This window comes from Salvia miltiorrhiza, chromosome 5 (assembly GCF_028751815.1).
Source record: "Salvia miltiorrhiza cultivar Shanhuang (shh) chromosome 5, IMPLAD_Smil_shh, whole genome shotgun sequence".
Taxonomy (NCBI): Eukaryota; Viridiplantae; Streptophyta; class Magnoliopsida; order Lamiales; family Lamiaceae; genus Salvia; species Salvia miltiorrhiza.
In genome coordinates this window covers 52,250,012-52,270,027 of record NC_080391.1, presented here as the reverse complement: position 1 = coordinate 52,270,027, position 20,016 = coordinate 52,250,012, and the positions used below count along the sequence as shown (strand labels likewise).

Here is a 20,016-nt window from a genome sequence, read left to right as displayed (position 1 = left end):
TGAAAAAGATTTGCAGAAACAAAAGGAGGAATCGATTACTAAATCCATGAAATGAAACTGGCAAAAATAGATTCAAAATTATAACTTATTTCATCATTTTAAGTAGCAAAGGCCTAAAAACTATTTTCTCTAAAAATTACAAACTATTGCTGCCTCCACCTCGCACCATTCATGTTCTGATGAGGCCGCGGCCATCGAGCCGGCTGCCCAAGGCCCCCCGATGGCGGCCGGTTCACTAACAACGGACTACCACCACGAGCCACCGGGTGAGCGGGGAGACGAGACAGAGCCTCCGGCCGCCACTCGGGAATATCATCGTCATCGTCCTCCCACGGCTCGACGCTAAGACCTCGACTCTCCACTCTACTGGGAGTAGCGACGCCACTTTGGCCGTATTTTTTAATAAGCTCTCTTACGTGGTCTACCGTAGGTGAAGTCGAGTTAACATCACTACGTAGAGCTTGTGATGATGGTAATAACCTAGTTGCAGATGAGTTGAAACCACCGGAAAAATTGAACTCCGGCAAATCATCCTCATCCCTCGCTGCTCGTGCAGCAGCCACGGGCCCGAACCCGGGTGGGATGTCGTCATCCTCCTCCTCCGGTTCGGGCTTCGGACGCAAGGCGCTTTTGGACATGGGAGCCGAGGCCCGAGTTGGCTTGGGGTTATTAACATTATTAAGATTTGAGGAATCTTGTAGCCTGTTAGAAGGAAAAAATGGTTGCTTTTTCGAGGTGTGTTTGTGATACGATGATGCATTAGGTGATACACTTATATGAGCTCTTCTCCATACAACAACACCCAACATTCCATTTTCCATAGAATGTCACTCTCACGACCTTCTTCCTTGGGCATGTGCTTCTTTAGCAATTCTGCAATTCTTGGAGTGGGAGGGCATATGTAGAGCTCCACTCCCGCCGCCGGCTCCGCGAATCCTAGCCTCTCGTCTGAGGTGTACGAATCGACAGCCTGCACGGGACGAAAATATGTCACGTGTATAAAATGACATATCGGAACAAATCATTGGTATGAGGAAAGATCAAGAGTTTACCTCAGAAATAGTGGACTGCTGACTCTCAGATGATTTGTCCTTCAACACAAACTGGATTATCTGCAGATAGAGAAAGATTTGTGATTCGATTAGGCAGCAAAATCAAATCCCACAAAATTTTCTGATATGCACACAAGTAACAAAACAATTATAGCTCCAAACCACGTCTAGTTAGAAATCCTCTAGCCCACAATCCGTCGTCGTATAATTTGCTCATGAAAGCAAGAGAAAATAAAATCTAGATTTTTCAATCGCCAGGAACACCAAGAAATGTGAAGTTCAGTTAACCTAGGACGTTCTGTCTAGCAAGGCATTGGTATAGTTGAACTTAAAGACAAATGCAAGCAAGAGTGGCGTCGGGCTTCGTCGATTGTTGCTGGCAAGTGTCTGTGGCTACTTAGATATTATTCTTGTTTATGTAGATTAACAAATGTAGGCAGCTGCTGAAGCGAAAATATGCTGTAAACACAATCTCGTTGCTAGAAATACGTCTAAAGTTGTACATCGAAACAAATACTATGCTATGGTTCATGGTATCAAACACAGAAAATAGGAGGCTATTATGCCTTAGTTGCAGAAAACCAAAAGCTAATGGCCTGTAGAGGTTGCAGAATTTAGTTGCAGAGAAAAGGAGGCAGCCTTGATGTACCATGAGTGCGCGAGTTCGAGACTTTGGGAGTTCCTGGAGGAATTTCTCAAAGGCATCGAGTCGAACTCTGCCCTTGATCTCGAGAGAGGTGGACCACTCCTTTGCGGATGTCTTTTCACCACTGTTGACAAAATCGACATATTATTTAGCATTCATAATTGTGATGCATTTCAGAGCTAAAAGAGCTGACATATATACATGGAAAAAACATAGCATTGTTTCAAATAAAAGAAACATATCAAAATGGAGGACTGGGGACCGAGCACTTTATAAACATGAACAGTTTTACAAGATAACGACTGAAAAAGGGGAGCAATAGCGACAGCAGCATTTAATATAAAATGAAGCTTAGCTTAGTCCTTTTTTCTTTTTCTTTTTTTTTGGGGGGGGGGGAGGGGGAGAGGAGAAAAATGACATCAGAACTGTGGTGTAAGCAACATATTTTCCATACGATTAAAGCAGGAAATAATAATAATAAAAAAAAGAGACACAGAACCATATTTGGAAATACACATAAGAAATGTGTGGCAGGTGCAGGAAACAAACCTCTGAAATAGACCACGAACAGCAACGAAGGATGATATATTCAACTGAAGAATACCCTCCCAAATAGATTCAACCTCCAATCCACTACTAGGAAGAACTTTCTTCTCTGGACCACTTGATTTCAAAGTCATATCAGCTTGATATTTCTTGCCAACGTCAGCCCTTCTCGAGGGAGCATCTCCAGGAGAAATTAAAGCTGCACGAGAACCAGAAGCCTGGGTGTTTCTAACCACTTTTGGGCTCACCTTAGGAGCTCGTGGGATTTTCAAGGGAGCATCTTCAGGAGAAATTAAAGCTGTATGAGAACCAGAAGCCTGGGTGTTTCTAACCGCTTTCGGGCTCACCTTAGGAGCTTGTGAGATTTTCTGCGCTGCATCTTCTGACAAATTTTCAAAAGGAGGTTCGGAATTAAGGGATTCCATAAACTCATCCAACGAGACAATAGGAGGTAGAGATGCCGCATCCTTGAATTCATCCACCATCATTCCTTGCATTAAATCAGTTCCATCAGTAGGAATAACCAGGCTACCTGAAAACATAAGTACATTGAAGATCAGATATATGACACATTTGGAATAATCCATTTGATTAGAAAAACACCAATTTCAGAAGTTCAAAGGACCAGCAAACTCATACAACAAGAAATTAACAATTAACTGAAAGTCAATCTTTTAATCAAACATTGGCAAACTTTTAATCAGTAGGAATAACCAGGCTACCTGAAAATTCCAGGTTTTCTGATGTTTTTCCTTGACCAGAGACATTCTCTTCATCTGTACGACTTGGACTGGCAGAGTGATTTCCATTCTCCTTTTTTGGTAAACGTTGTACGTTCACAGAACTGCCACTAGAAACCTCATCAGCAATGCCATCATCATGCTCAAATTCCACTTGATACTCGCCCTTGTGAGTTTTCTTGACCAAGCGCCTCATATTAACTTCAGTATCAGGCAAAACTACCATTTGAGCAAATTCTTCTGCTTTGGCTATTCGCCACTCTGATAATTCCTTGGAAGCAAGCTCTTCAGCTGACATTGAGCATAGTCTTTCAGGCGATATTTCACCAGACATAACTCTTTCTCTCAGTTCCGGATTCTTCTGATCTTTGAGGTTGAAAAGAAGAGATCTACCCTTCTCTTTGTACTTTTTGTTTATGCCACCAAATAGCTTGAACAGTTGAGCTTCAATTTTGAAAGCCAAGTTCTCTGGTGTCAAAATTGCTACCTCGTTTCCAACTTCCGTAGATGGGGGCTTATCAGCATTTTGATCCACTTTCCCCTCCTCCATCTGTGCATCAACATGAAATTCCCAAGACAGCCCATTCCCTTGCAAAAGATCATCTTTAACAAAAATATTGTCACTGAATTGAACGTCGCCATCAGGCAAAATGGAATTAAACTGGAATTCATGCAGGTTCTGTGCACCACTAAAGTTGCTTGTTTTTGAAAGATTATTACAAGATAACTCCTGTAAATCGCTTGTTGTACTACCTAATGCTGATCCTTGGGAAGGAACCACTTCCTCATTAGCAGCATGAGGAACATTACCTCCCATCGTTGAATTGGACTCCAAAGACTGGCCACCCACGAGCATCTGATGTGTAGCAGTATGCTCTGTTTTAACTTTCTTGCCAGTTGAGACGTTACCTAGCTTTTGAGATGCCAAAGCCAGTGCAGCAGCCAGAGACTCCCTCATTTTGGACCTTAATGCATCAGATGACTCAGGCTGAGACTTGGTTGCTGAATCAATTTGAGCAGTTTGCTTCTTCGGAGGCCGTCCACGTTGTAAGCCAGATTTACCAATAGACTCGGGACGTACCTTTCTTTTACTTGATGCAGATTGAGCCTGTGAACCAGGAGAACCTAGACTGTGCTGCACCGGTCCAGGTTGCCTTTGGGATTCCGATGGTTGCACAGACCCAAGGGGTCTATTACCAGCTCCGAGATTTACTGAGCGCTCACTAGGCAACTGCGTCTGCAGAGAAACAGAACTGTTTAATGTGTGTTCCATCTCAGCCTTCCTTTCCACTGGCCCTGTGATACTATCCAGCATAGTTGCATCATCAAGTCCGGGCTGATTTGACAAAAAGATGGAGCTTGACTCCACACTACCATCTGTAGATTGCCCATGTCCGGCATTGTTGTTTGCCATCGTAACAGTATTGAACTCAGAATCATATGATACTGGCTCCAGAAAACTCATTTGATCCATTGACACATTAAAATGCTGTGATTCGTGATAGTTTGACATGTTTGGTACTATTTCCATATGCACCCCACGTACTGGAAAGTCCATAGAGCGGGAAACATGCTCCATCTAAATTAACAGCCTCTCTGAAACAGGGAAAGATACATGCAAAGGAAACTAGCTTTAGAAATATATTAAGCAGAGCCTCCAGCAACAGCTTCAAGCAATTCCCACATGTTACAAAATGCACAAGTAAAAAAAAATCCTATTAGGCTGTAGAAATTCTAAAGACTCACACAGTATAAACCCAAGATAAGCTGAATGGGCTCATACACTAAGACCATAAAAAAGTAGACATATCTAACAAGCACTGTCAAGGGTCTCCAGAAAATGAATAAGATAATACGTCTAATCCAACTGCATAAACTGATACACAGAAGATAGCATGAATGAAACTACCATCCAAAAAGTCAACCTGGATGCTGCTCCAAGTGAACATATTCAAAAGAGATCGATTTATATTGACATGTTCGACACCAAAAGTAATACGACCAAACTTATAGATGGATGTAATTTCTAACTTCAAATTCCAAAAATGCTAGCCAAAAAATCAGAGCCAGTTCCATATACATAATAAAGCAACACTAACAATGGAACAAACATGCAGATCAAAAACAATAAAGCTAGCAGCTTCACTTCTTATAAAGAAAGAGAAAATATATCAGGGAACTTGGTTTCTCAACCCACAAAGTACAAGGAAAACCATATCTCTTCAGTTATTATTTGACCACTAAGCACAATAACCATAACATAAATGCAGGGGAAACAGGGAAAACCAGACCACCACCAAAATGAACAAACCAAACGAAATAACACAGGGCAAAATCTTCCTCAGAGTCGAAACCCAAAAATTAAAAATAAAAACGATAAACTGATGCTCATCGACATTTAATTATATATCAAGAAGTTTGTCTAATTTACTTTTAATCGAAAAACAGACACCATAAGGCCAATATTTCCTTCCTGAAACCGCCCACCCAAACAACCTACAGAGAAATCGATGCCCCAATATCCCAATTTTCTATTCCTGCTCTAGAAAACGCGCTCAATCGCCTAATGTCTACCGGCAATCCAGACTACTCGATTCGTCAAACTACCGCAAAAGCATCAAACTTTTTTTCTGAAAAACCCTAACATAGAATTAGAAGAATTCATAAACACAAAAAACAGCTTCTTATTTTCTGATCAACATATATGAAACTTCAATCCGACACCAATCATCGTAATACCATAATTCATGAATAGAACGAGAGATATTTACCTAATTAGGAGTGAGGAGCAGTCGATTGAGCGAATATGCGTGGATTTGTGGAGAGAGGGAGCAGAGAGATTGGTCCTTTCTTATCTACGATTACGAACCTAGAATAATCGATTCGTGCATCTGGTGCGTTTGAAATGCTTATCTTTAAATCTATCCTATATGTATCACTGTTTATTTGACAGAATTTTTATAATTGGTCTCAGAAAAAGCACAAAAAGGGAGTCTTTAATTTAAAATTAATTTAAATTAAATTTAATGATAATTTGATGTCATAATTTATGTGAATATATAAAAATCAAATTAATCGTTCATTAGTCCCTTAATCGCCACTGATCTTTAAATTTTAAATTTCCACATTTTTTTCTCATTTAAATCTGTTATGAATAAAATATGTAAGATATGTCTTGAATGAAAGATCATCAAATGACCTTTAAAGAATATGTTGTGATAATTTAAATTTTTAACATATTAATAATTACATTTTTAAATAATACTATATTTTTCTTGCAATTAGAAACCTTATTTTAAATATTTTATTTTAATATTTTAATTTTTAATTTTTTTTTAATATTTGTTCATTCAAATTCGATAGATTTGAATAAAGCCTCGACGACTTTTCTTTTTTTTTTTACTTGAAGGAGGGGAAGCGGCGAGGTCTCGATGAGTTTCTTTAGGTATGCTTTGTGCCGCGTATATGCCTTTGATAAGGATAATCATATTCATAGTCCTTATTTTACTCATTGTAACTCTCAATTAAAATAATAATACTTCATCCATCCTCATAAAATATATCAAATTTGTCATTTTCGTCCGTCCTCATAATATTTTTTATTAAAACACATTCAACCACTTTAATAAAATTTGTGCTATATTTACAAGTGTTACTTTTTATAAGGACGAAGTGAATAATAAATTTACTATATTATCTTATAATTTATAACCCTAGATTAAAATACCTTGTAAATATATGATTCCATATCAGGTTCCAAAATACAATCATTTATCCTTACAAATTTGTACCATTTTTGTGTAAAACTAAGCTGAGCATTGAAATTGCACACGGGGTACCCAAATAAATCATTGTTTTCTTCTTACTTCCATTGATATATCAAGATTGAAATACTATAATTAGGTTTATATTAACTCGAAAAATTCTAATAATTAGATCAAACATATTTTTTTTTGAATCCACAATTTATAAATATATAATTATAAAATTAAAAATCAATCATTTGCATCCACCCACCCAATCAAATCACCAATTAACTATTGTTCATTGAATCAAATTAATTAGGATTTTAGGGTTTAATGATGAATATCTTAAGTTAATAAAAGAGAACCAAATAGTAAAATAGGAGAGGAATTAGGGAAGACGAGCACCTTGGATCGATGAGTAGGCAACATAGTTCCTTTTTTGTTTTTGTTTTTAGGTCCGCAGAATTATGCTTCAAGTTCTTTTTCTTTTGTATTATGTTGGGCTTGAATTTTTATATGTTGAATTTTATTTTATATTATGTTGAGCTTGAATTTATAGGTGTTGGATTTTATTTTGTGTTATGTTGTGTCAAAATAAATTAGATAATATTATTAATATATAAATAACTAATTTTATGTAGATCAGCATATTAACTCAGCATATTCTAAAAATTAGATCCACCATAATTTGTTTTGAAAATATTTAAAACAATCCATTTTATTTGAATGCATGTCAATATAATCGAGTTCATGTCGAAATGACGTAATATTGCTTTGTAGCAATAAAAATGTATGCATTCAAGAACTGGCAACGGTTACAAAGGGGTTGCGATATTTTTTTAATGCATTCAACCAACTGTGCATAGGAAAGGGGTTGCCATACTTTTTAAAGTGGAATTGCAGGGATAATAAGATACTTGTATTAGTATTTTTAATATTTTCAAAATAAATAGCTTATGTGAGAGAAAAAAATGAACTAGAGAGAATGATCCCATGTATTTAATTTGGAAGTTATTAATTGGAGGATAAAATAATAAAGTTATAATTATTTATTATTATTGTTTAAATAGGGGACTTAGTGAATAAAATGAGGACTATGAATATATTCATCCTTATAAAGAGAATAAATAACATCCTTTTGGGCCCTTAATGGGTTTCGATTTTTTATCTTGGGCCTTTTCCTTTGCAAAGGGTTTAAAAAGTATCGTAATATCATCCGAATTAATTTTAATTTTCTTTTTTTATTTTATTCTAATATTTTAAGTTCTTAAATTAGGTATTTCTATTTATTTTATATAAAAAATAATTAATAGAAAATTATATAATTATTATTATTATAAAATAATAACATACCCCCTCCGTCGGTCCGTCCACTGAACAACTTCTTATTTATTTTTTTTGGGACGTCCACAAAAGAACTCATCACCTATTTATGGACTATACTCAACTACTTATAAATATCTCATTTACCTTAACTCTTCACCTTTTCACCACTCTTAATACTAATTAAAACATTTTTTCAACATTTCTAATACATTCAACAACTTTTTTTTTTCTTAAAACTCGTGCAACTCCATCCTAAGAAGTTCTCTCGTGGACGGTGAGAGTATTATATTATACAACATAATTAAAAAAAATACTAAATCAATATATAATCTCATTTAATATATTTATGTTTTTTAAAATTTAGTTATACATATCTTTATTTTTCTATTTTAACTGTAATTATTACCGTGCATTGCACGAATGATTATTCTAATTTTAATTTATGTACGTAACCTACTTGATTTGCAATCCTATACTGATCTTCTAATCTTGAAACTTGATAGAAGCGCAACTGAATTAATAAGATGCTTCACTTCCAATCAATAAATTGAGAGTTCGAGTCACCACAGGAGAAACTAGAGAAAATTCGGTAGAATTAAATTGTGTAGGGTGTACATATTAAAAAGGAAAAGCAATGAATGAATGTACTTTTTGGATCTTCTCTCTTTAACTTTTTCTTCAATCTCTAGATCTCCCTTCAATGGAATCTTTTATTGTCGCACTTTAATGGATTTCATAACTTTATTTCTTACTTCTAATTTGGACCACCAACCAATTTCTTTTACTACTAATATTTACGAAATATATATGTGTGCATTTACCGTAAATGATTATATAATGGGTTAATTACATTACATTTTATGAGTGCCCACACTTTTAAGGCTGGGGTAGGCCCGAAATTGTGTACTGTTCCCGATAGTTTGATGAATTTTTGGGTTGGGCCGTGGCCTTCTAAGTAGAAAGATTTGTTGATCGACCCAGCCCATTTTCAAGATCAAATTTTTGACGGGCACGATTGCACAAAGATTTATTAGAATAAGGGTGATTATTGGCTTCAGAGAAAGAAAAAAAAAAAAAGTGAGGGTGATTATATTCATAGCCCCATTTTACTAATTATAGTATCTATTAAATAATAAGACTCGTTTGATACGCGATACATAATAATATGTGATATGTTTGAGTGTGATGTCTTTTACTATTTATCATATTAATATCATGTTTGGTAGAATGCATTAAAATATATGTAAAATATAATGTGTCGTTTGATACGATGTATTAAGATTATATAAAGTTAATAATAATTATAATTAAGATTTGTATTACGTATACCGCCTTTATAGGTGGTATACATAATCCTTCAAATTAGTATAATATTTTTGGACTTTTATTTTATAAAGAGTCGTGTGTTTTGTATTACTTCTTACCAAATACTCCCTCCGTCCATGAAAGAACTTCCTAAGAGTGAGTGACACGGATTTTAAAAAAAAAGTTGTTAAGTGTATTGAGAGTAGAGAAAAAGTTGTTGAGTATATTGAAAGTGGTGAAAATGTGTTATATTTAATATTTGGAGTTGTGAAAAAGTGAAAAGTAAATAATTATAAGTGGTGGGATATAGTCCAAAAATAGGTAGGAAGTTTTTTTGTGAACGTCCCAAAAAGGAAAGATAGGAAGTTCTTTCGTGGACGGAGGTAGTAGGGTGTCATAAATATATTATACACCCTAATCACCCGTACCAATCGAGCCATAAAAGTTTATCATTCTATTCTCACAGCCCCCTATGCATTCTCTCCTTCATTTTCTTTCAAAATTCTTTAATTTATTATTTCTCCGCCGAAAAAAAAAGAAGCAGGAATTAAATGGACAAAAAGTATTTTCTCCGTCCATGATTTTTTTTAAGAGGTACTGACACGAATTTTAAGAAAAGATTGATGAGTGTATTGAGAGTGAAGAAAAAATTGTTGAATGCACTGAGAATGATGAAAATGTGTTGTAATTAATATTGAGAGTGATGAAAAAATATAAAAAGTAAATTAAATGAAGTATTATAAATAATGGGGTATAGTCTATAATTAGGTAAGAAGTTTTTTTGTGGATGTTTAAAAAAAAGTAGGACCAGTGAAAAAAATAAGAAAAAGTAAGAAGTTTTTTTTCCTTTTTGAAACCTGTAGTACGATTTTTTTAAGAACACAATTTAATTCTAACTTAGTGTAGATATCATCACACAATTTAGGACTTATTTAAGTCACGAATTTTAGTCGGTTTTACAATCACGATGATATTACTTTCACAATGTAGCAACTACAACACATTTCAATATTTTAACCATTTAAACAACAATCAATTTTTTTATATAAAACAAAATAGTATGAAGATATCTAACGTACCTTAGCCTTAAAAACATTCTACATTGGCTTAAAAACAAACCGATATTTGCACGAACCTCGGAATTTTCCGCAAATTCATATCTTCGAAGTTAGATGAAATCTTGAACGCAACTCAAGCTCAAAAAGGACTAAACAAAATATAAAAAGAACAGTAACTGTAACTCATGTTCGGCTCGATCAAAGCTCGTTCAAACTCGATTCTATTGGTACTCTAACAACCTTAACGATAATCTTTAAGGCTCTCTAAACGATACAACAAGCTCGATGCATATCTTCTAATCTGATATTAGTCTTTCTATTACATAACCATCATTTTCTTTGAATCTTTTCTCTAATACACAATAACATCTGTGGCATCTGAAACTTAAATGAGGGGTCCAAAACTAAATCTCAACCATGAGCAATTAATTCTGGATATCAAACCTGCAGTATTTATAGAGTGCTGCCGTTTCGCAGGTTGGCGGTTGCTTCGGTCAGGGAAGTCAAAACGGTTTCACCAACGTCAGCTTTACAGAGTGGGCACGACGCGTTGATCTTGAGCCATTTATCCACACAGTCTTTGTGAAACAGATGGGAACAGGGCAACTCGCGGAGTTCATCATTGTTTACGTACTTTGCTAAGCAAATGCAGCAGGCCTGGTTAACAGAAAAACATGTTAGATTCTAAACGACAAATTTATGCCTTTTTGTCATTCTGCAACAATGTATCCATCGACTTAAACCGAACTTTTTTTTGTGTGTGCAAGAATCTGTGAAGACGGGCCACAAATGTGAGTAGTGCAAGAATTGTTGTATAGTGATACGTCTTAACTTGATGGTAAAGTACACTATTGTAAGAGAGATGCACCTTCAAAAATGTACTTCATCAACAAAATTCTCAATTCAAGTTTACCAATTATGGAAGACATAAAGGTGACAGGCATCTAGCAAAAATCCTCTGGCTCTGGTATTTGGTAAATAAATTGGGCCTCAGATGTTTTCTCAAACGACAATTGATAATCAAATTTGGTAACAGAAAAGAAAAGAAGTGGCTCAAGAATTGATATGGAATAATGTTGTAATGAACAATCAACTTTGATAATTAAGAAGAGATAAGTGAAGCTTACTGCATCTTCTCCTGATATTGCACGCTCTTTCTCTGTTCCAGCAGCAACTATCCCACCTTCACTCTCTTTGTCATTGCTGTTCTTAACTTTTTTTACTTTGAATTTATAGATCGGGAGAGAATTTATTGACTCTTGAGTAGCTCCTCTATTATGCGAAAAATCTTCTCTGAAGCCCAGGACTGATATTATACAAGGGAGGCAGCAGCAGATTGTAGTGCACAAAATAAAAGGCATTGCATATCCGATACAGCTAAAGGCTAGGAATACTATACACAACCTGTAAACAAAGATAGGAAAATGAATAATTATATAAAAATTGAGCAAATGTTATAGTTAACTAATTTAACACTGTTGTGCATGGGTGATGGGTGTGTGCAGGAAAGTGATCAACCAGACTTCATGCACAAGAAATTATGAGTAGATTGAGCAAATTATTATTGGAAGCTTTAGGCAGGTAGACGCATTACCTGTACAAATTGGTGGCTTCAGAAGAAGATGAGTGCCCTCCAAAAATCCATACATTTCCAACCACAAACCAAACAGCAAAAAAGCAATCCAAAGTCATCTTGAAATACTCGACAAATACCTTAAGCCTGCAAGAAAAATCCCATACTCTTCATATATTGCACCTATCATATTGATGGCCCCCAGGCCACAGACCAATCTAATACAAACAAAGGAAGGACGCATAAATCTCAGTATATACTATCAATAATAACAGATGGAGGTGACATTGGTTGGTTATTAATAAGAACTTGTTTCGGTAGTTCACTGGAAATAAACTGAACCGTCATACTTTGCCCTTTTGAATGATAATTAACTATATCTACAGTATCTCCTTCATCAACCTTACTATGGCCTATTAATATATATGTATACAATGCATGACTCCTACATACCAACCTAGCATTCACTGACAATATCCAAGACTATTGGTAATTCTTGGTGAACAACTCTTAGGCTACAATAATATCTAGTGGTTAACTTAAAGCTGCAGAAATCCAGGAAAGGAGACTCCTTGCATTAACTAAAAATGTTGCGGGGAGATAGCTAGGCAACCCCGATGAAATCATCACGCATTACTTTCTCATTCCATCTTTCCAGTTCAAAGTGCAATTTTAGCAGTGCACTGTGCACATAGAGTCATCTCCAGTAAGAAAATAAAGCAATTTTCAACCACATTCATAGAAGTACTTTCTTTACCATGTCATGCATAGCCGGAAAGAGTCCATAAATATATGATCCATTTTATTGGCAATGTTAAACAAGAAAGAAGCTGTAAAAGAATATGTTATAGAATCCTCAGCAGCTACTGGCATAAGAAACTCACAAAAGCAAGTGGCAAACAGTGAGTAGATTTAGAAAAACACAATAGCATCAGTTAGTCTCTCAAAAACAGATCAATCACAAGCTTATAAAATGAATGCATGCAAGATTCAGGTTAAGTAGACACTGTCAGTACCTTGCATTTGGTATCCCGTTACTCTGATTGCCTCTGGTTGTTGTACTAGTTGTTCGTCGGTCTTCCCCTTCCACGACTCTCCTACTCGAGGGACCAGCATTATTGTTCCCCTGAGAAGGATCCACACGACTCTGAGATGCATCTAGATCAGAAACCTGGTTTCGATATCTAAATCGCCAATATAGAAGGGGAAGAATTGAAAAACATCCAGACGCATAACCCACAATCCATGCTCTCAAAGGAGCATGGGGCTTCTCGTGTTTTGACAAAGATAAGACAATAATAGCAGCAATAATTTGGCTGAGTGTCAACACTAGCTCCACCGATATCCACAAGCCAGAATTTAGTGGACTTCTTTGGCGGCCTCGACTATTTCCTCTCCGGATGAGAGATGAGTTTCTTGAAATTGGTCCGCCAGAAAAGAGCTGAGGTTGATATGCAGGAACTCTTGAACTAGTAGATGGCTGATCTTCACTTTGGTGCCGCTCCAAGCCATTCGACTGCCTTTCATGTGATGAACTGGACGAAGCATCGCTGGTACTAGCAATGTCAATAACATGTTCACTACCAATACGTGTATCTGCACGCTCCATCAACAAAGGGACTTTGCTTGTTTGGCTCTTACGATGAAGTCCCAGAATGGGGAAAGCCATCCGATTCCACTGACCAGACACCACACAGAGAAAACATGGGACGACAGACTAGTATTCAGACTCTTCCCAAACTTTAATAGACAAGTTATTGCAGTCGGTTAAACCCTAATCCTCCCAAGTTTTCGAAACTTCAACCAGATTACACAATCCCAGCATCCTGTTCCATGTACATAAAGCAAGGAGGTCATAACCAGCTTGCTCGATTTCTCACATTTTAAAAAATAGTGCATGTTTAACCAAACCCAAGATTGATAACCAAAACACTAAGAACTCAGCATTTTCACTAAGAACTCGGCATTTTCATTCCATCTTCATTCAATTAAAGGCCGATAAATAATCCCTAATGTGCTAACTCCAACTTCAGTTCGAGTCCTCAGCCATCAATACTCCCACATTGTTTCACAACCCAAAAAAAGCTCACTGACAACCGCTACAACTCTCTCCAAACAGCACATTGAGCAAATAACAGTGCATTGACAAAATTGAACAAAACTTGATTTCACTTGCAATTAGAACAAGCACATATAACACAGTTTTTCTAGAACAACTAAAAGAGGTTAATCATATTATCGATTCTATTTATAAATCACTGCAGAAACAAACACTATCAGAATGATTGACAAATGAAAACTGATTAAAGTCTATCAACAAAACCCCAATTAATTGTCATCCCAGAAATACAATTCCATCAGCTCTGGATCGTTGACCAATTTCCTAAACAATTTCACAATTTTCACCCACCTCCCCACCACCCTAAAAAAACTTAATAAATCAACAAAATCATCTACTACTTATCCTCATTAAACCATCAAACCAAAATTACACACGGTAGGGAGGGTTAAAAAATTAAAAGAAAAAATGCCCATCAATCTTGTAGCAATTAATTCAACTACCTAAAATTATTCATGTATTTCAGCCGCTAAAATGACAATTTATCTGAACGAAGAAAAAAGGGAAAGGAAAATTGCTGACCGAATAACGAATGTCTGACGGAAAGGGTAATCAGATGAAGTTTTCTGCGGATGAAAGCTTTGAATCCTTTGGTTTTTTTTTCACTTTTTCCAAAATATAATATATATCGCTTTTTTCCTGTTTATATATATAATATGTATAACTTTCTTTTTTTTAATAATAACGTGAGTTAAAATTGTCGCCTAAGCTCAGAATATTCCTATTTATGAAACTCTTTTTCGTAACACTAATTTATAACCCGTCGAAATTCGACGGGATTTCAAATTATAATTTAAGTTATTTATATTATTTTTATATGATATAATTAATTTAGTTTGATGTAATAGAATTTACATTATACTAATCTTAATTATATTTGTCAATTAAATATTAACTTTTTGTTAGAGCGGTAAAATTATCCGTTTATATAAATTTTGTACATTTTTAATATATTGATGAATAAGAATTAATTTAAGATCTCATTTTTCATCTTATGATCATCAAGAACTCAAAAGACGCTATCTGACTTTTGAGCATTATCTCATCTAAACCCTAAAATACTACTCCCTCCGTTCCCAAAATAAGTTCATCTTTGGGGACGGCACGGGTTTTAAGGAAAATGGTAAAGTGTATTGATAGTGGAGAAAAATACTCCCTCCGTCCCGGCCAAGACGCTACATTTACCTTTCGGCACGGGATTTAAGGAGTTGTAGATTAATGTTTTAAGTGTGTAATAATAAAGTAATAAAGTATGAGAGAGAAAGTGATAAAATAAGAAAAATAAGGTAATAAAGTGATAAAGTAGGAGAGAGAAAGTGATAAAGTAAGAAAGAGAAGATAATAAAGTGATAAAGTAGGAGAGAGAATGTAATAAAGAAATACTTAATTAGTGTTAATTAAGTGTTTAAAATTCCTTATTTTTGCCAAATATAGAAATGTAGCATCTTCGTTGGGACGGCCCAAAAATGAATATGTAGCATCTTGGGCGGGACGGAGGGAGTATGTTATAATTAGTATTGGGAGTGGTGAAAAAGTGAAAAATAAGAATAAATAAAGTATTATTAGTGGTGAGGTAGTTGTCCAAAAATAGAAAGAAAGAAAGAGGAACTTATTTGGGGGACGTCCCAAAATGGAAAAAGAGGAACTTATTTCAGGGACGGAGGGAGTATGATTGACTTAATGCGTCAATTGTTTGAAAATCGCTATATGATGCTTTAAATATCATAATTCACTTCTAAACATCATTTTCATTATGAGCTTGAAAGACCAGGACTGACTTGTGAGATTATAACTAACTTCTAAACATCATCTTGTATAGAGCTTAAACAATCACCATTTGTGCATCATTTTATTTGGAGCTTAAAATATCATAACTGAGTTTCAAGCATCATTTCGTTTGGAGTTTGAAAGAATAAAACCGATTCGTGAGAATCATCTTGTTTGAAGTTTGAAAGAAGACTATAACTAAGTTCTGAGAATCATCTCGTCTAAGGCTTGAGAAAATTGATGTGATATTCAAATTATATCATATCAAAGTATTTAGTATTTCAATTGGTAAATTTTCATTAAAAAAAATGAATGTGTAATAAAAAAATTTATGCAAAATATCTTATTTCATGACCAAATTAAAATAAAGAAATAATTTATTTAATCACAAGTATTTATTTTTTAAAAAATTAAATAATTTTTTATTCAACTAAATAAATTTGATCAACTTTTATTGCAATTTAAATTGTATTAATCTCAATCACTCACCAATTAAATGTGGGTTTTTGGTTTGGAGAGTAAGAACATCCTTTTATATAGATTTTATTTTGGTGAAATCTCATAAAAAATCAATGTTTGATGAGAAGATTTAGATAAATATGACAAGAAATATGAAAATGTTTAGAGAATTAGGATAAATAAAAATGCAAAAATATGGTGATGCCACATAGGAGTATTCCATTTTCATGGATTTAAATATAAATTTAAGGGCAAATAGCACCAAAATCCCCATACTTTCCCCGAATTCGCATATTTCCCCTGACTTTAAAAATTCGCGTTAGAATCCTTGACCGGTGATTAAGTTCGCAATTTTCCCTTAATTAATTTTCCGGCGACTAACCCCACTGACGTGTCACTTATGTGGCATAATTTTGCTGAGTCATTAATATAGCAAAAACGTCGTCGTTTTGGCTACAGAATTATTTAACCCTACCAAATCAATTTGTAAAAAGTAAAACTAAGAAGGTAAAAAAAACGAAGAGTCACTCACACTGTGTCATCTTCATCGGCTTCTGAGGAAGAAGGAAAGTCCGATATCTCCATTTTCAAGCGTTCCAACTGATTGCATCATCATCGGCGATGGCTAATCTGTAAGTGTGCTTCCTTATAGATGTTATTTTGAGTTTAATTTTTCTGGAAAAAACGAAGGGAAGCTCTGAAATGCATGTATGTGGAGAACCTTTGTAAAGTTAAGTTTTGCAATGCATGTTTTCAAAGTTATGTTGACGATTGATTCTTTATTGTTTTGCTTGTTACAGTGATACTTTTACCTTGTTTGTGCGTCATGGGGGTGGGTTTGAACCAGTTAATGGTGCAGATCACTATGTTGGGGGTGTGATTGAGATTAAGTCTCGTCTTGATCCTGATTTATTTGGATATTTTGACTTAACTGAAATCGTAGAACAAATAGGGTACACGAAATGGACTGATATTTGGTGGAGAATACCTGAAACTAGTACCTATAAGACTATAAATGCAGACAGGCAGGTTATGGAACTTTTAGGTCATCTAGAGAAAGACCAACGGGTACTAACTGTCTATGTTGAGGGATGGGAGATGGGAAACAATGATGATGCTATTGATTTAGGTCAGGACAATGAAATGGGGGATGTTGATGGGCAGGCTGATGCTTTAGGTTTTGAAGGGCAGGGTATTGAGGTGCAGGCTGCTGATTTAGTTGTTGAAGGGCAGGGTATTGAGGGGCAGGGTATTGAGGGGCAAGGTGTTGAGGGGCAGAGGGTTGAAGGGATAGAGGGTGGAGATGGGGAGGGTCCTCTAGATGATATGAGTGAAGATGATGATGACTATACCCCTTCTATAGATGGTTCTGATGATGATTCAGCATTGGATGGTTTAGCAGAGAATGAGCTAGTGAGTGATGATGAGGAATATGTCCAGTCAAGAAGGAACTTAGCAAACAAGCCCAATGTTTTTGAGCTCATTGATGACAATGTTAGGACAGAACAAGATTTGGTAGGTGAAGTAGATGTAGAATCTGAATATGATGCTAGTGAAGGGGATGTTGACTCATCTGAAACTGATGAGGAGGGAGTTGTTCTTAGAGGTAAACCAAAGAAGCTACTTTATGACCCTAAGTGTAGCCACAAAGACTTAGATCTCTGTCTAGGCCTTAGATTTCAAGATGGCTGGCAATGCAGAGAGGCCATTCAGGCTTGGGCAATTGAGAATCACAAGCATGTCCATTTCAAGAGGGTGTCAGGGGAGTTTTGTGAGGCATTTTGTAAGAAAGGGTGTCCTTGGAGGATTTATGCAAGTAGAGTTAGTGGGGATGGATCTTTCAAGATCAAGACAGTTGGGGGTAGACATAGATGTTCAAAGGCTATGAATAATAAGCTAATGAGTAGTAATTGCATGCCTTACCCTGCATTAGGTGGAAAATTTGAAATTCATATAGAAGGGGATAAGTTTGTTGTTCATGTTGAGAATAGGACATGCACTTGTAGAGTATGGCATTGAATTCATGGAACACGATCCTGCATCTTATGTGAATGAGTACTACACCATTGAGCGATACAAACAAGCCTACAACTTTGGGTTGGAGCCACTGAATGGGGAAAGGCTGTGGCCTCAGGTGGAGGGGTATGTTGTGAAACCCCCTGCCATTAGGAAGATGCCAGGAAGGCCCAAGTTGAAGAGAAAGAGGGCAGCACATGAAGTGGATCCAGTCAACCCTAACAAGCTCAGAAGGCATGGCCAAAAAATCACTTGCAAGAACTGTGGTCAAGTTGGCCATAACTCGAGAGGATGCAAAAACAAGACAGTAGTTAAAGTTCAAAAAGATAAGGTAATGTGCTTCAATATTCTAATGGTATATGTATGATATGCTTAAATGTTTGATATTCTAAGATAATGATATGCATGTAGGGAAAGCCCGGAAGGCCAAGAACAAGAAGCAACCCCAATGAAGCTGGTACTTCAAACACTGATGATAGGGAGGAAACTTCTCAATCAGGAGGTAGAGGGAGGGGAAGAGGGAGAGGGGCTGCTGAAACAAGAGGAAGGGGGACTGCTGAAACAGGAGGTAGAGGGAGGGGAAGAGAGAGAGGGGCTGCTGAAGCAGGAGGGAGGGGGAGTGCTGAAACATGAGGGAGGGGGCTGCTGAAACAGTAGGTAGAGGGAGGGGAAGGGGGAGAGGCCGTGGCAGGGGGGGAAATACTATAGCAGGGACTATTGCAAGGGAGAGAAACATAGCCAAAAAGGGGGCTGGTTGCTATGTGGCCGGCTCGGGAAACATCTATTACAAGGTAAGATGTTTAAAATTTGTAAATGCACATTACTGAGCTATCTCTATACTAACTTCTGATTATCTTCATGATCAATGAAGCAGTCACCACAACAAAGTGTGGTGACTCATGTGAAGAGGGCAGCATCTTCTTCAAGCAAAGTGAGTTCATCTACAACACAAGTCCACCAAACTCAGGAGAGCACCGCTGGACCAAGCTAGATGGCTCTACTCTGAAGAAGTTTTTGTTTACATCTTATGGATGGATTTTGTTTTGTTAATATCAGTTCAGCAAACTTTGTGCAAACTACTTAAACCCTTATTTTTTTGTTAAGCAACTTCAGGGATTTGGAATGGAAACATCTATAAAGGTTGATGGATGTTTTTGCAGATCAGTTTCTTGTCTTTTACATATCTGTATGGTTGAATGGTTCTCTTTTGCATTTTAGTTGTTTACCCATTTCAGTTGGATATAAAGCTAGACTTTAGTATTCTTCATAACAAGAAAGAAGTAAGCCATAAAATGGTGCTCAAATGGTACTCTCATTTGTCCAAAAGAAACAACATTGAAAATGCCAAGTACAATACACTTCATTTGAAAGCTATGAACACAACAAAGAAAACAATAAGCATAAACAACAATCTACACATGTGTTTCATCTGCATTGCAATTTTCTTGAGCTCAACTTGAAGTTCTTTGATCATGGCCAACTCCTCAGTTTCATCTTGTGCAACAATCGCCTCATTTTCTGGTAATTCGTTCCTCATTCTAAGCTTCAAGGTATTGAAGGCTTGCTTATAGTATGGAGATAGCTCGGGATCAATCCAAGTCCACAATCCACAATCACCAGCCTACATAAACAATTCAACACAATCATTCCACCATTTCCGTGA

General features: G+C 36.1%; 2 protein-coding genes across 3 annotated transcripts; both read right to left on the bottom strand.

Annotated features, from left to right (window-relative positions):
- Positions 1-47: 47 nt before the first annotated feature.
- On the bottom strand, positions 48-5,920 carry LOC131024897 (uncharacterized). The gene is given in 7 exon segments (XM_057954445.1): positions 48-820; positions 823-970; positions 1,053-1,112; positions 1,702-1,822; positions 2,248-2,776; positions 2,967-4,651; positions 5,756-5,920. Coding segments are annotated over 6 exon segments (3,132 nt in total). The 5' UTR covers positions 4,564-4,651; positions 5,756-5,920; the 3' UTR covers positions 48-143.
- Positions 5,921-10,555: 4,635 nt separating this feature from the next.
- Positions 10,556-14,783, bottom strand: LOC131024935 (E3 ubiquitin-protein ligase At1g63170-like). 2 transcript variants are annotated; one of them, XM_057954497.1, is made up of 5 exons: positions 14,634-14,783; positions 13,009-13,818; positions 12,014-12,139; positions 11,547-11,823; positions 10,556-11,076 (listed from the first exon to the last, which is right to left on the bottom strand). In XM_057954497.1, exons 2-5 carry the CDS (start codon positions 13,659-13,661, stop codon positions 10,873-10,875), a joined length of 1,260 nt encoding a protein of 419 aa, XP_057810480.1. In that variant the 5' UTR covers positions 13,662-13,818; positions 14,634-14,783; the 3' UTR covers positions 10,556-10,872. The 2 variants fall into 2 exon arrangements, with proteins under 2 accessions (XP_057810480.1, XP_057810481.1); XM_057954498.1 differs by having other exon boundaries at positions 14,555-14,678.
- Positions 14,784-20,016: the final 5,233 nt, after the last annotated feature.

What these genes read in the sequence shown, in the direction of transcription:
- LOC131024935 (XM_057954497.1), bottom strand. Translation starts at nt 13,661, where the DNA reads ATGGCTTTCCCCATTCTGGGACTTCATCGTAAGAGCCAAACAAGCAAA. An exon ending in AACGGGATACCAAATGCAAG is followed by an intron (nt 12,140 to 13,008) that starts GTACTGACAGTG and finishes TTTTTCTTGCAG; the next exon opens with GCTTAAGGTATTTGTCGAGT. An exon ending in GAAGCCACCAATTTGTACAG is followed by an intron (nt 11,824 to 12,013) that starts GTAATGCGTCTA and finishes CTTTGTTTACAG; the next exon opens with GTTGTGTATAGTATTCCTAG.